The following is a 16,766-nucleotide window of genomic DNA, read 5'->3' as shown; positions in this document are numbered from 1 at the left end:
AGAGTGCCTCTATTATACTCAGAGATAATTATGCTGAGAGCCCGGTGGACGGTTCTCGACAAAGATTTGCCAGAGGGGTCGACGCCCAGTATGCTTTGCTGATAACTGTTCTCGGCAAAGGCTTTCCCGAGTTTCTTAGGGCCTTCGTCGAGTATCCTCGACACAACAGGCAATTCCAGTAGTGACCACAACATTGTTGCAGTTGTTCATCTGTACCTTGCTTTCTCACATTTGTTCGGCAGCTTTGTCCATCTGCAATTTTGGAAGTTATAGAATAGAAGATCCCTATCAGTTTTCATATGAATTTGTCTTCTCAACCAAATAATTTTGAAGTCAGCCCATTTATCTCGCAATGGAATTTTCTTGAGACGTTTCTGGCGCTTGCTCTCCTTGGATATTAGAGGATTGTGTAATATGTAAAGTTTTCTTACTTTGATAGCATGTGCTAAATTTTTGTTGTTGTTGAGAAAATATGCTAAAGATTCTTAAAAACAGAGGTATTTGTGTGAATGTGTATGTTTGCCTTTTTCTGTGTTTGTTCAGTGTCTTAGCGGGTGTGCCTTTTCCTTCAATTAATTAGCCCGATGGAGAGGGGCTGGTTATGGAGCTAAATCTCAGTTGACTGATACTTCGTTATGTCTCTGTCTCAGTCGATACTAAGTCCGTGAGATGTTATATTAAGTTCCGTGCAAATTTTTATTTTTAAATTCTTTTACATGTTATGTCACTTGATTGAGATTTAATTAAATTTTAATGGACTGAGACCTAGTCACACTCTTACAGTAATCTTATACCCTGTTAACAAAGCTAGCTAATAGACGTGTACGCTTCTGACTAGATTAAATGTTTGACTGTCACCCAAATTAACATCAGTGGACTGATCATTAGACACTTCCTAATTCCCCTGCAAAAATTAGGCGCTCCCTAATTAATTAATTAATGTGCTAGCAAGCATTACCAAACTATACTATCAAAGCATAAGGTCAGAATGTGAATGTTGTCGTGGGCGCCTTGGCGGGTGCCCCATGGAGGTCGCCGGCATGATGGCCTCTGGCGCCGGCAAGACGGCCTCGCCAACAGCAAATTCGGAAGACGCCGACGCCGCCGCCCTCCCGTAGGACTGCACCACCAGCACGGACGCCTTGGTCTGGAAGTCCTTGGACACAAGCAGGTCCCCGATCGGCCCCAGCTCCGGGCACTCGCTCCAGTCCGACATCCCGGCCGTCAGTCCCGTCGCCCCCGGCGTCCTGCTCACCAAGAAAAGGTCCTTCCCGGCCGCCTCCACGTTCCGTATCTCCGCCACCATCTCGCTCGCGTTGAACACCCCCCTCTCGCAGTACTCCACGCCCCCGCCGCCGGCGTTGGCCCGGTCCAGGAACTCCCGCATGCACCCGTCGTCGGCCTTCCGCTCCTTGAGGGCGTCGAACTCGCTCGAGGTCATGCTGCCGGCCCTGCCCTTCTGGACGAAGCGGATCACGGTGAGGCCGACGGCCGGGTTGCGCGCCATGCGGGTGGCCAGGGCCACCACCTCGCGGTCGTCGCGCCCGCCGAAGAAGAGCGCCGCCACGCGGTACCCGCCGGCTCCACCCGGCGCGGTGCCGCCGTTGCCGAGGCTTCGGTCGACGAGGATGGCCACCGTGCATGGCGAGCAGGACTGCACGCTGGCGTTCAGCGACTGGATCGCCGGGTGGGACACCTCCATGCCGCCGTCCACCGACCGGTGCTTGTGGAACGGGAGCACGATGAGCGCCGAGTGCTGGTCCTCGGCGGCGGCGGTGATGTCCTCGTGCATGGACGCGTACGGCGACACGGCGGCCATGGTGCGCGCCAAGACGCCGCCTGGCGCGTGGTTCTCCACGTAAGCCATGAAGGCGTGGGCGATGTGCTTGAACTGCATCTCCACGTGGCTCCGGCCCTGGTCCGAGAACTCGGAGGAAGAGGCGGCCGGGGCAGCGGCGTTGATCAAGAGGAGGGCCGAGGCGCGACCGGCGAACTCGATGAGGTGAAGGGCGTGCACGGCGATGGGTGAGCGCCGCGAGGGCCACAGGACGTCGACGAGCGTGATGGCTGCGGGGGCGTCGCGGGGCACGTGCACGCAGGCGAGCACGCGGAGCTCGGCGTCCGGCTGCGGCCACGCCACGGTGCGCCGCTTGTAGAAGACGAGGCGCCGTGCCGGCTTGACAACCATGGTCAGCAACGGGCTCACCAGCGCCGTGATCAGCGCCGACATGAACACCAGCACCGTGAACGACTGGTCGCTCATGATCTGCAAGCAGCAGAGAAAGACACGCACGCACGAATTAGCAACAAATTGATTGTCCAACAATACACTATATCCTAGAATTAATCGGCTTAATTGAAACCTTTTTGTTTCTTGCAATGTTGAGGATGACGAGCTCGATGACCCCCTTGGTGTTGAGCAGCAGCCCAATGGACGTGCCGTCGTGCAGCGGCATGCCGAACCCCGCGGCCACACCGATGCAAGCGACCACCTTCAACACCGCCGCGGCAAAGGTGGCAACCATCAGCAGCACGGCGGCCTCCATGCTCGTAACTTTGGAGGTGTCCGTGCGGAGGCCGGACATGGCGAAGAAGAGCGGGAGTAGCGTCCCCACCACGTAGTCCTCCACCTTCTCCACCAGCTCCACGCCGACGGGCCCGTTGGGCACGGCGAGCCCAAACACGAAGGCCCCAAAGATGACGTGTGTGCCCCCGGCGTCCGCCACGAGAGCTGCCACCATGACGCCGACAAGCACGGCGCACTCGCGCTCCTCACCGATTACCTCCCCCTCGGTGGTTGCGCGTTGCGCCAGCCGCACGAGCGCGGGCCGGACCAGGAGGACACTCGCGCCGAAGATGACAAGCCCCGACAGGAGCGTCCACACGGACGAGAGCAACCCACTGTCCTCCGCGTACAAGAGCGCCGTGGCGACGGTGAGCCCAGTCCACGCGATAGTGTCGTTGATGAGGGCGGTGGAGAGCGTGATCTGGCCGACGTCGGTACCGGCGAGCTTGAGCTCGGCGATGTTGCGGGCGAGCACGGAGAAGGCGGTGGAGGCGAAGGTGGACCCGAGGAAGATGGGAAAGGAGAGTTTGTCGACGAAGTCAGCATTCTGACGGGAATCGTCGGTGCCGAGGGCGACGTAGCCGGTGGTGGCGCCGATAAGGAAAGGCAGGAGCGCCGACGCGCCGGCGAACCAGAAGCTGCGGAAGCCGGCGCGGGTGATGGTGGGCACCTCGATCTCGACGCCGATGGTGAAGCTGTAGTAGACGAGGCCGAGGAGGGCCATGGAGTCGAGGATGAAGATGCTGCGCGGGGGGAAAACGATGTCGGTATAGTGCGGGAGCCGGCCGAGCACCGAGGGCCCGAGAACGAAGCCGCCCTGCACGCGTTGATGCATGGCAAACAGTCAGCCGTCGTCGCCGCCATGGATGATGGACGCGTGCATGCACGCGGTGATCATGGAGACGCCGGACGTACGAGTATCTCCGAGATGTAGCGGGGGAGGCCGAGCGGGGAGAGGAGGAGGGTGGCGGCGCGGGTGGTGGAGGTGATGAGGAGCATCTGGAAGAGGATGAGCGGGAGGGAGAAGTCGAGCGGGTTGTCGCCGGTCCAGATGCCGCTCATGGTGATCTTGCTCGGGTAGAAGCAGGACAGGTGCGTCCTGTTCGGCGACATCAGGTGCTCCCATAGGTCCGACAGAGGGTCGCCCACCGCCGGCTGCGTCGTCATCGATCGTTTCCCGTCCTCGGCCGGCCGTTCTGCCTAACTCCAACCCCGGCGACGGCGGCTTCACGGTCGACGGTGACGACGTAGCGATCGTTCCATGCACTGCATGCCGGGGACGGAGAAGCTACGGTGGGGAGTGATTGTTGGGCCGAAATTTTGAGAGAGCTAGCTCGTCGTTTCAGCCGGATGCATGCAACGCCATGTTGTGCGTAAGGACATGCCGATGCCATCGGAAGCGGGCCGTGAATGGTCTCCCACACCATATGCATACATGCAGCTGCGGCGTGAATCGAAATTTTGATCCAACCTCCACCGTCCTCTTTTCTTTTCGAACTGTGATGACACAACTTCTTGATTCACGCTGCAGAACATTTACTGGCGGATGATCCAATTTTCCTAAGGCTACCAAGATCAACATGAACGTCCTTATACATTTTTTGTTTCATATATAGCCGTACTAACTATTTTGTGTAGAAAAACTATGGATGGTTATAAGAAGAGGTAACCACAAATCCACAATCCAGATTTTCACCTGCAAAATAGAAAAGCACAATCCAGATTTTAAATTATGCAATGCCCATTAGAATCAACAATATCTTTCTACTGTTCTACTAAAGCACACCTGAGATGTGCTTTAGCAAAACTGTGTTGCATATCTAGGTCATATGTCATTGATCTTATATGAAGATTCATGCGAGGCTTTTTTATGCTTGATTGAGTCACTTAGAAAGTTAGAATAGATGTGTAATAACTAGGGCACATCTAAATATGCCCTAGACAAATCCATCTTTTTATCGAAAATATTAGACGGTGAAAGGTGCTACACGGAAGATGATTTCTAAGTTCTAACATGTACTCCCTCCGTTTCTTTTTTATTTCACATATAAGATTTGCTTAAAGTCAAACATAGTAAAGTCTGATCATATTTATCTAAATAAATATCAATATTCACAATACTAAATCAATATAATCAGATGCATTATGAAATTAATTTCCAGATTGCATAATTTTAGTTTTGTATAAATTTGGTCAAACATTGTGAATTTTGACTTAAGACAGATTCTATATGCGGAGTAAAAAGAAACGGAAAGAGTACAAGGGTATGTCTAGGGCACATCTAATTTTTTGAGGGACGGACACATCTAGATGTGCTTTAAGTGTTGCACATCTAAATGATTCATTCAAACATACAACGAAAAAAAAAGAAAAAAATACCCACACGAATCTCCGTGTAAAATCAATGACATAAGACTTAGATGTGCAATAATTAAGACACGTCTGAATATGCTTTAGCAAAATCGTATTCTTCATAAACGCAACTGTCAATTGCATCATTTCAACACCAAACGGAGGTATTCTTTAAGAAATTTTATTTTTTCCCTCGAAAAGCGAAGATGTTTTGGTGTCACCTACGAGCTATTCTTTAAGAAATTTTACTTTTTTTTCCTAAACTTTCGGGTGGACAAACCGGTTAGAAAAACAGCACCCAACCGACCGCCTTATACCCAGTCTAAATGTCTGGGCTAACCGGCATCCCCAAACTCAACCTATATGTGGGGCGGATATCGGACGGCCAGCACGCGCCTGGATGGCGCCGTCATGTCGGACCGGCCCATCCGACCCCACATATACCCCACCCCGGATCAAACCATAGTCCTCCATAGTCTTGACAACTTTTGCTTTCGTCCATCGCCCATCTCCTTCCTTCCCCTCCTTGTCCCGTCCCCTCCCACCGCCAGCATGGCCAACTCCGGCAGTGGATTCGGCAATAAGTCCCACCCCATCGAATGGGAGGCACTCCTCAAGGAAGAATCCAGACCCGAGGAGGACGACGAGGAACTTTCCCTCCGCCGATCACACATGTACAATGGCAGGATCTCAATCTCCGTAGTGTCCTCGACCTCCTTGGTTGCCCGGAGGGGCAGCTGCAGCTTCGCGCCGGTCCATGGCGGCCTGTCGCGGTTCGCATCTCCACCGCTCGGCGACGCCCGATGATACGTCTCCAACGTATCAATAACTTTTGATTGTTCCATGCTATTATATTATCTGTGTTGGATGTATTGTATGCATTACTATGCTATTTTATATGATTTTTGGAACCAACCTATTAACCTAGAGCCCAGTGCCAGTTTCTGTTTTTTTCCTTGTTTTAGAGTTTCGCAGAAAAGTAATACCAAACGGAGTCCAAACGTAATAAAACTTTCGCCATGATTTTTCTTGGACCAGAAGACACCCAGGAGACTTGGAGTACAAGTCAGAGAAGCTTCGAGGCGGCCACAAGGGTGGAGGGCGCGCCCCCTAACCTCGTGGGGCCCTCGTAGCTCTCCTGACCTAATTCTTCCTCCTATATATACTCTTATACCCCAAAAACATCTAGAGGAGCCACGAAACCACTTTTCCACCGCCGCAACCTTCTGTACCCGTGAGATCCCATCTTGGGGCCTTTTCCGGCATCCTACCGGAGGGGGGATCGATCACGGAGGGCTTCTACATCAACACCATTGCCTCTCCGATGAAGCGTGAGTAGTTTACTTGAGACCTACGGTCCATAGCTAGTAACTAGATGGCTTCTTCTCTCTCTTTGATTCTCAATACAAAGTTCTCCTCGATGTTCTTGGAGATCTATTCGATGTAATACGCTTTTGCGGTGTGTTTGCCGAGATCCGATGAATTGTGGATTTATGATCAAGTTTATCTATGAATATTATTTGAATCTCCTCTGAATTCTTATATGCATGATTTGATATCTTTGCAAGTCTCTTCGAACTATCGATTTGGTTTGGCCAACTAGATTGGTTTTTCTTGCAATGGGAGAAGTGCTTAGCTTTGGGTTCAATATTGTGGTGTCCTTTCCCAGTGACAGTAGGGGCAGCAAGGCACGTATTGTATTGTTGCCATCGAGGATAACAAGATGGGGTTTTCATCATATTGCTTGAGTTAATCCCGCTACATCATGTCATCTTACTTAATGCGTTACTATGTTCTTGTGAACTTAATACTCTAGATGCAGGCATGAGTTGGTCAATGTGTGGAGTAATAGTAGTAGTTGCACAATTGTTTCGGTCTACTTGACACGGACGTGATGCCTATATTCATGATCATTGCCTTAGATATCGCCATAACTATGCGCTTTTTTATCAATTGCTCGGCAGTAATTTGTTCACCCACCGTAATAATTTCTATCTCGAGAGAAGCCTCTAGTGAAACCTATGGCCCTCGGATCTATTTGTTGGGGAACGCAGTAATTTAAAAAAAATCCTACGCACACGCAAGATTCATCTAGGTGATGCATAGCAACGAGAGGGGAGAGTGTTGTCCATGTACCCTCGTAGACCGAAAGCGGAAGCGTTATGACAACGTGGTTGATGTAGTCGTACGTGTTCACGATCCGACCGATCCTAGTACCAAAAGTACGACACCTCCGCGATTTGCACACGTTCAGCTTGGTGACGTCCCACGAACTCTAGATCCAGCTGAGGTCGAGGGAGAGTTTCTTCAGCACGACGGTGTGATGACGGTGATGATGAAGTTATCGATGCAGGGCTTCGCCTAAGCACTACAACAATATGACCGAGGTGGAAATCTGTGGAGGGGGCACCGCACACGGCTAAACAATCAGCTTGTGTGCCTATGGGGTGCCCCCCTCCCCCGTATATAAAGGAGTGGAGGAGGGGAGGGACGGCCCTCTCTATGGCGCGCCCAAGGGGGGAGTCCTACTCCCGGTGGGAGTAGGATTCCCCCTTCCCTAGTTGGAGTAGGAGAGGAAGGAAGGAGGAGAGAGGGAGAATGAAAGGGGGCCGACCCCCCACCCCAATTCGGATTGGGCTTGGGGGCGCGCCCCCACCTTGGCCGCCTCCTCCTCTCTCCCACTAAGGCCCAATAAGGCCCATATACTCCCCGGGGGGTTTCGGTAACCTCCCAGTACTCCGGTAAAAGCCTGAACTCACCCGGAACCATTCCGATGTCCAAACATAGCATTCCAATATATCAATCTTTATGTTTCGCCCATTTCAAGTCCCAAGCCCGCGAAAAGGAGGAGGGTTGTGATAGGCTTGGCAAGCCAACGTAAAAACTCAGCCACTCTTATGGAGATGAAACCCAAAAGATTTTCGTTGGGGCGTAACACTCTCAGCGACGCGCCACATCGAAACCCGGGTGTGGTGGAAAATGGGCAAGGGTCGGGCCGTCACCCCCCAGGTGGCGCGCCGTATCTTGATCCAGATACGGTGGCAAGTGAGCAAGGATCGGGCCGTCGCATCCTTAGTGGCGCGCTACATCGGCGCTCGAATGTAGTGGAAAATGAGCAAGGGTCTTCGCATTTGACTCGACGAGTGCGAAGGGTAAGGAAGCTAGCCGAGCCTAGGAGGATTCGCTTAGGTAGCTGGAACATAGGGTCTCTGACATGGAAGCTTCGGGAGCTAGTTTATTCAGCGGTGAGGAGATGTGTTGATATCCTTTGCGTCCAAGAAACCAAATGGAGAGGACAGAAGGCGAAGGAGGTGGAGGATACTGGCTTCAAGCTGTGGTACACGGGGACAGTTGCAAACAGAAATGGCGTTGGCGTCTTGATCAACAAGAGCCTCAAGTATGGAGTGGTAGACGTCAAGAGACGTGGGGACCGGATTATCCTGGTCAAGCTGGTAGTTGAGGACTTGGTTCTCAATGTTATCAGCGCGTATGCCCCGCAAGTAGGCCACAATGAGAACACCAAGTGGCAGTTCTGGGAAGGCCTGTAAGACATGGTTAGGAGTGTACCGATTGGTGAGAAGCTCTTCATAGGAGGAGACCTCAATGGCCACATGGGTACATCTAACACAGGTTTTGAAGGGGCGCATGGGGGCTTTGGCTATGGCATCAGGAATCAAGAAGGAGAAGATGTCTTAAGCTTTGCTCTAGCCTACAACATGATTGTAGCTAACACCCTGAAAGAGAGAATCACATCTGGTGACTTTTAGTAGTGGCCAACACTCTAGCCAGATTGATTTCATCCTCTCGAGACGAGAAGATAGGCGTGCGTGCCTAGACTGTAAGGTGATACCTGGAGAGAGTGTTGTACCCCAACATAAGCTGGTGGTTGCTGACTTCCGCTTTCGGATTCGTGTCCAGCGGGATAAGCGTGCCAAAGTCGCTAGAACAAAGTGGTGGAAGCTCAAGGGGGGGGGGGTAGCTCAGGCGTTCAAGGAGAGGGTCATTAAGGAGGGCCCTTGGGAGGAAGGAGGGGATGCGGACAATGTGTGGATGAAGATGGCGACTCGCATTCGTAAGGTGGCCTCGGAGGAGTTTGGAGTGTCCAAGGGAAGGAGAAGCGAAGATAAGGATACCTGGTGGTGGAATGATGATGTCCAGAAGGCAATTAAAGAGAAGAAAGATTGCTTCATACGCCTATACCTGGATAGGAGTGCAGAGAACATAGAGAAGTACAAGATGGCGAAGAAGGCTGCAAAGCGAGCTGTTGGTGAAGCAAGGGGTCGGGCATATGAGGACCTCTACCAACGGTTAGGCACGAAGGAAGGCGAAAGGACATCTATAAGATGGCCAAGATCCGAGAGAGGAAGACGAGAGATATTGGCCAAGTCAAATGCATCAAGGACGGAGCAGGCCAACTCTTGGTGAAGGACGAGGAGATTAAGCATAGATGGCGGGAGTACTTTGACAAGCTATTCAATGGGGTGAATGAGAGTTCTACCATTGAACTGGACGACTCCTTTGATGAGACCAGCATGCGTTTTGTGCAGCGAATCCAGGAGTCTGAGGTCAAGGAGGCTTTAAAAAGGATGAAAGGAGGCAAGGCGATGGGCCCTGATTGTATCCCCATTGAGGTGTGGGAAGGTCTCGGGGACATAGCGATAGTATGGCTAACCAAGCTTTTCAACCTCATTTTTTGGGCAAACAAGATGTCAGAAGAATGGAGACAGAGTATATTAGTACCAATCTTTAAGAACAAGGGGGATGTTCAGAGTTGTACTAAGTACCGTGGAATTAAGCTGATGAGCCATACAATGAAGCTATGGGAGAGAGTCATTGAGCACCTCTTAAGAAGAATGACAAGCGTGACCAAAAATCAGTTTGGTTTCATGCCTGGGAGGTCGACCATGGAAGCCATTTTCTTGGTATGACAACTTATGGAGAGATATAGGGAGCAAAAGAAGGACTTGCATATGGTGTTCATTGACTTGGAGAAGGCCTATGATAAGATACCACGGAATGTCATGTGGTGGGCCTTGGAGAAACACAAAGTCCCAGCAAAGTACATTACCCTCATCAAGGACATGTACGATAATGTTGTGACAAGTGTTCGAACAAGTGATGTCGACACTGATGACTTCCCGATTAAGATAGGATTGCATCAGGGGTCAGCTTTGAGCCCTTATCTTTTTGCATTGGTGATGGATGAGGTCACAAGGGATATACAAGGAGATATCCCATGGTGTATGCTCTTTGCGGATGATGTGGTGCTGGTTGACGATAGTCGGACGGGGGTAAATAGGAAGTTAGAGTTATGGAGACAAACCTTGGAATCGAAAGGGTTTAGGCTTAGTAGAACTAAAACCGAGTACACGATGTGCGATTTCAGTACTAGGTGTTAGGAAGAGGAGGTTAGCCTTGATGGCCAGGTGGTACCCCAGAAGGACACTTTTCGGTATTTGGGGTCAATGCTGCAGGAGGATGGGGGTATTGATGAAGATGTGAACCATCGAATCAAAGCCGGATGGATGAAGTGCGCCAAGCTTCTGGAATTCTCTATGACAAGAGAGTGCCACAAAAGCTAAAAGGCAAGTTCTACAGGACGGCGGTTCGACCCGCAATGTTGTATGGCGCTGAGTGTTGGCCAACTAAAAGGCGACATGTTCAACAGTTAGGTGTGGCGGAGATGCGTATGTTGAGATGGATGTGTACATGAGGAAGGATCGAGTCCGGAATGATGATATATGAGATAGAGTTGGGGTAGCACCGATTGAAGAGAAGCTTGTCCAACATCGTCTGAGATGGTCTGGGCATATTCAGCGCGGGCCTTCAGAAGCTCCAGTGCATAGCGGGCGGCTAAAGCATGCGGAGAATGTCAAGAGAGGGAGGGGTAGACCGAATTTGACATGGGAGGAGTCCGTTAAGAGAGACCTGAAGGATTGGAGTATCACCAAAGAGCTAGCTATGGACAGGGGTGCGTGGAAGCTTGCTATCCATGTGCCAGAGCCATGAGTTGGTTGCGAGATCTTATGGGTTTCACTTCTAGCCTACCCCAACTTGTTTGGGACTAAAGGCTTTGTTGTTGTTGTTGTTGTTGTTGTTGTTGTTGTTGTTGTTGTTGTTGTAGTTATTGTTGTTGTTGTATGTTTTGCCCATTTCGAGACTCCTCGTCATCTCTGTGATCACATCCGGGACTCCGAACTACCTTCGGTACATCAAAATACATAAAACTCATAATACCGATCATCATTGAACGTTAAGCGTGCGGACCCTACGGGTTCGAGAACTATGTAGACATGACCGAGACTCATCTCCGGTCAATAACCAATAGCGGTACCTGGATGCTCATATTGGTTCCTACATATTCTATGAAGATCTTTATCGGTCAAACTGCATAACAACATATGTTGTTCCCTTTGTCATCGGTATGTTACTTGCCCGAGATTCGATCGTCGATATCTTAATACCTAGTTCAATCTCGTTACTGGCAAGTCTCTTTACTCGTTCCGTAATGCATCATCCCGCAACTAACTCATTAGTCACATTGCTTGCAAGGCTTATAGTGATGTGCATTACCGAGAGGGCCCAGAGATACCTCTCCGACAATCCGAGTGACAAATCCTAATCTCGATCTATGCCAACTCAACAAACACCATCGGAGACACCTGTAGAGCATCTTTATAATCACCCAATTACGTTGTTACGTTTGATAGCACACAAAGTGTGTTGGGGAACGTAGATTATAAAAAAATTGCGTACGATCACGAAAGATCTATCTATGAGAAGCATAGCAACGAGGTGGTAGAGTGTGTCTACATACCCTCGTAGACCGAAAGCGGAAGCGTATAGTAACACGGTTGATGCAGTCGAACGTCTTCGCGATCCAACCGATCCAAGTACCGAACGCACGGCACCTCCGCGATCTGCACACGTTCAGCTCGGTGACGTCCCTCGAACTCTTGATCCATTTGAGGCCGAGGGAGAGTTTCGTCAGCACGACGGCGTGGTGACAGTGATGATGAAGTTACCGGTGCAAGGCCTCGCCTAAGCACTACGACGATATGACCGAGGTGTTGAACTGTGGAGGGGGGCACCGCACACGGCTAAGAGATTGTCTGTTGTGCCGTTGGCGTGCCCCCATGCCCCCGTATAAAAAGGAGGGGAGGAGGAGGCCGGCCAACAAGGGGCGCGCCAGGGAGAGGGGAGTCCTACTAGGACTCCAGTCCTAGTAGGATTCGGCCCCACCCTTTTTTCCTTCTACCGGAGGGGGAAAAGGGGAAGGAGAGGGAGTAGGAGAAGGAAAGGGAGGTGGCACCCCCTTCCCAAATCGAATTCGGCCTCCTCCCTTGTGGGGGGTGCACCAGCCCCTTATGGGCTTGTTAGCCTCCTTCCTATGGCCCATAAGGCCCATATCTTTCCCCAGGGGGTTCCGCTAACTTCCCAGTACTCCGGAAGAATGCCCGAATTACTCGGAACCATTCCGATGTCCGAATGCAACCTTCCAATATATGAATATTTACCTCTCGACCATTTCGAGACTCCTCGTCATGTCCGTGATCTCATCCGGGACTCCGAACAAACTTCGGTACATCAAATCACATAACTCATAATACAAATCGTCATCAGACGTTAAGCGTGCGGACCCTACGGGTTCGAGAACTATCTAGACATGACCGAGACACATCTCCGGTCAATAACCAATAGCAGAACCTGGATGCTCATATTGGCTCCTACATATTCTGCGAAGATCTTTATCGGTCAAACCGCATGACAACATACGTTTGTTCCCTTTGTCGTCGATATGTTACTTGCCCGAGATTCGATCGTCGGTATCATCATACCTAGTTCAATCTCGTTACCGGCAAGTCTCTTTACTCGTTCCGTAATGCATCATCCCGCAACGAACTCATTAGTCACATTGCTTGCAAGGCTTATAGTGATGTGCATTACCGAGAGGGCCCAGAGATACCTCTCCGATAGTGGGAGTGACAAATCCTAATCTTGATCTATGCCAACTCAACAAACACCATCGGATACACCTGTAGAGCATCTTTATAATCACCCAGTTACGTTGTGACGTTTGATAGCACACAAGGTGTTCCTCCGGTATTCGGGAGTTGCATAATCTCATAGTGAGAGGAACATGTATAAGCCCTGAAGAAAGCAATAGCAATAAAACTAAACGATCATTATGCTAAGCTAACGGATGGGTCTTGTCCATCACATCATTCTCTAATGATGTGATCCCGTTCATCAAATGAAAACACATGTCTATGGCTAGGAAACTTAACCATCTTTGATTCAACGAGCTAGTCAAGTAGAGGCATACTAGGGACACTCTGTTTTGTCTATGTATTCACACATGTATCAAGTTTCCGATTAATACAATTCTAGCATGAATAATAAATATTTATCATGATATAAGGAAATATAAATAACAACTTTATTATTCCCTCTAGGGCATATTTCCTTCAGTCTCCCACTTGCACTAGAGTCAATAATCTAATTCACATCGCCATGTGATTTAACACCAATAGTTCACATCGTCATGTGATTTAACACTCTATAGTTCACATCGCCATGTGACCAATACCCAAAGGGTTTACTAGAGTCAATAATCTAGTTAACATCATCATGTGATTAACACCTAAAGAGTACTAAGGTGTGATCATGTTTTGCTTGTGAGAGAAGTTGTTAACGGGTCTGCCACATTCAGATCCGTATGTATTTTGCAAATTTCTATGTCTACAATGCTCTGTATGAAGGTACTTTAGCTAATTGCTCCCACTGTCAATATGTATCCAAATTGTGACTTAGAGTCATCCAGATCGGTGTCAAAGCTTGCATCGACGCAACTCTTTACGACGAACTCTTTATCACTTCCATAACCGAGAAATATTTCCTTAGTCCTCTAAGGATAATTTTGACCGCTGTCCAGTGATCTACTCCTAGATCAAAATTGTACTCCCTTGCTAAACTCAGGGCAGGGTATACAATAGGTCTGGTACACAGCATGGCTTACTTTATAGATGAAGGAAATATGCCCTAGAGGCAATAATAAAGTTGTTATTTATATTTCCTTATATCATGATAAATGTTTATTATTCATGCTAGAATTGTACTACATGTGTGAATACATAGACAAACAGAGTGTCACTAGTATGCCTCTACTTGACTAGCTCGTTGAATCAAAGATGGTTAAGTTTCCTAGCCATAGACATGAGTTGTCATTTGATTCACGGGATCACATCATTAAAGAATGATGTGATTGATTTGACCCATCCGTTAGCTTAGCACGATGACCGTTTAGTTTGTTGCTATTGCTTTCTTCATGACTTATACATGTTCCTATGACTATGAGATTATGCAACTCCCGAATACCGGAGGAACACTTTGTGTGCTATCAAACATCACAACGTAACTGGGTGATTATAAAGATGCTCTACAGGTGTCTCCGATGGTGTTTGTTGAGTTGGCATAGATCGAGATTAGGATTTGTCACTCCGAGTATCGGAGAGGTATCTCTAGGCCCTCTCGACAATGCACATCACTATAAGCCTTGCAAGAAATGTGACTAATGAGTTAGTTGCTTGATGATGCATTACGGAACGAGTAAAGAGACTTGCCGGTAACGAGATTGAACTAGGTATTGAGATACCGACGATCGAATCTTGGGCAAGTAACATACCGATGACAAAGGGAACAACGTATGTTGTTATGCGATTTGACTGATAAAGATCTTCGTAGAATATGTAGGAACCAATATGAGCATCCAGGTTCCGCTATTGGTTATTGACCGGAGATGAGTCTCGGTCATGCTTACATAGTTCTCGAACCCGTAGGGTCCGCACGCTTAACGTTCGGTGACAATCGGTATTACGAGTTTATGTGTTTTGATGTACCGAACGTAGCTCAGAGTCCCGGATGTGATCACGGACATGACGAGGAGTCTTGAAATGGTTGAGACATAAAGATTGATATATTGGACGGCTATGTTCGAACACCGGAAGTGTTCCGGGAGGTTTCGGATAAAACCGGAGTTCCAGAGGGTTACCGGAACCCACCCGGGGAGTTATTGGGCCCTTAGTGTGCTTTAGGGGAGAGAGAGGGCAGCAGCCAGGAGGTGGCGCCCCCCCAAGGGAGTCCGAATTGGACTAGGGGAGGGGGCGCGGCCCCTCTTTCCCTCTCCCTCCCCCTCTCCTTCCTTCCCCCTCCTAGTAGGACTAGGAAAGGAGGAATCCTACTCCTACTAGGAGGAGGATTCCTCCCCCCTTGGCGCGCCCTCTAGGGCTGGCCGGCCTCCTCCTCCCCTCCTTTATATATGTGACGCCCCCGATTCAATCGTACACTAATCATACACGCAAACGTGTACGATCAAGATCGGGGACTCACGGGAAGATATCACAACACAACTATAAAAATAAAATAAGTCATACAAGCATCATAATACAAGCCAGGGGCCTCGAGGGCTCGAATACAAGTGCTCGATCATAGACGAGTCAGCGGAAGCAACAATATCTGAGTACAGACATAAGTAAACAAGTTTTCCTTAAGAAGGCTAGCACAAACTGGGATACAGATCGAAAGAGGCGCAGGCCTCCTGCCTGGGATCCTCCTAAACTACTCCTGGTCGTCGTCAGCGGCCTGAACATAGTAGTAGGCACCTCCGGTGTAGTAGGAGTCGTCATCGACGGTGGCGTCTGGCTCCTGGGCTCCAGCATCTGGTTGCGACAACCAGTAGAATGGAAAGGGGGAAAAGAGGGAGAAAAGCATCCGTGAGTACTCATCCAAAGTACTCGCAAGCAAGGATCTACACTACATATGCATGGGTATTTGTGTAAAGGGCCAATATCGGTGGACTGTACTGCAGAATGCCAGAATAAGAGGGGGATAGCTAGTCCTGTCGAAGACTACGCTTCTGGCAGCCTCCATCTTGCAGCATGTAGAAGAGAGTAGATGGTAAGTTCACCAAGTAGCATCGCATAGCATAATCCTACCCGGCGATCCTCTCCTCGTCGCCCTGTTAGAGAGCGATCACTGGGTGTATCTGGCACTTGGAAGGGTGTGTTTTATTAAGTATCCAGTTCTAGTTGTCATAAGGTCAAGGTACAACTCCGGGTCATCCTTTTACCGAGGGACACGGCTATTCGAATAGATAAACTTCCCTGCATGGGTGCACCACATAACCCAACACGCTCGATCCCATTTGGCCGGACACACTTTCCTGGGTCATGCCCGACCTCGGAAGATCAACACGTCGCAGCCCCACCTAGGCACAACAGAGAGGTCAGCACGCCGGTCTAAATCCTATGGCGCAGGGGTCTGGGCCCATCGCCCATTGCACACCTGCATGTTGCGTGGGCGGCCGGAAGCGGAACTAGCCCCCTTAATACAAGCGTGAGCTTACGTTCCAATCTGGCGCACGTCGCTTAGTCGCTGACATCACGAAGGCTTCGGCTGATACCACGACACCGAGTGGCCATAACTGTTCCCGCGTAGTTGGTTAGTGCGTATAGGCCAGTGGCCAGACTCAGATCAAATACCAAGATCTCGTTAAGCGTGTCAAGTATCCGCGAATGCCGACCAGGGCCAGGCCCACCTCTCTCCTGGGTGGTCTCAACCTGCCCTGTCGCTCCGCCACAAAGTAACAGTCGGGGGCCGTCGAGAACCAAGGCCCACCTCTACCGGGATGGAGCCACCTGCCCCTTCAGCCCCCATCTCCGAACAGTATCATAAGTAATGTAACAGTATAAAGTATATAACATATGCCCGTGATCACCTCCCGAAGTGATCACGGCCCAGTAGTATAGCATGGCAGACGGACAAGAGTGTAGGGCCACTGATGGAATAC

At 49.8% G+C, this 16,766-nt stretch overlaps 1 protein-coding gene across 1 annotated transcript; it reads right to left on the bottom strand.

Moving 5' to 3' along the window:
- Nucleotides 1-970: 970 nt before the first annotated feature.
- LOC109777907 (cation/H(+) antiporter 15-like) lies at nt 971-3,733 on the bottom strand. Its single transcript, XM_073500683.1, has 4 exons — nt 3,482-3,733; nt 2,364-3,383; nt 1,803-2,266; nt 971-1,451 (listed from the first exon to the last, which is right to left on the bottom strand). The coding sequence occupies exons 1-4, from the start codon at nt 3,731-3,733 to the stop codon at nt 971-973; spliced, it is 2,217 nt and encodes a 738-aa protein (XP_073356784.1).
- Between the last annotated feature and the right edge of the window lie 13,033 nt (nt 3,734-16,766).

The sequence above is a fragment of the Aegilops tauschii genome, chromosome 6, assembly GCF_002575655.3.
Source record: "Aegilops tauschii subsp. strangulata cultivar AL8/78 chromosome 6, Aet v6.0, whole genome shotgun sequence".
In the NCBI taxonomy this organism is placed as follows: domain Eukaryota; kingdom Viridiplantae; phylum Streptophyta; class Magnoliopsida; order Poales; family Poaceae; genus Aegilops; species Aegilops tauschii.
This window is presented reverse-complemented; position numbering and strand designations above follow the sequence as displayed.

What these genes read in the sequence shown, in the direction of transcription:
- LOC109777907 (XM_073500683.1), bottom strand. Translation starts at nt 3,733, where the DNA reads ATGACGACGCAGCCGGCGGTGGGCGACCCTCTGTCGGACCTATGGGAG. An exon ending in ACATTGCAAGAAACAAAAAG is followed by an intron (nt 2,267 to 2,363) that starts GTTTCAATTAAG and finishes TGCTGCTTGCAG; the next exon opens with ATCATGAGCGACCAGTCGTT. An exon ending in ACCATGGCCGCCGTGTCGCC is followed by an intron (nt 1,452 to 1,802) that starts GTACGCGTCCAT and finishes CCAGAAGGGCAG; the next exon opens with GGCCGGCAGCATGACCTCGA.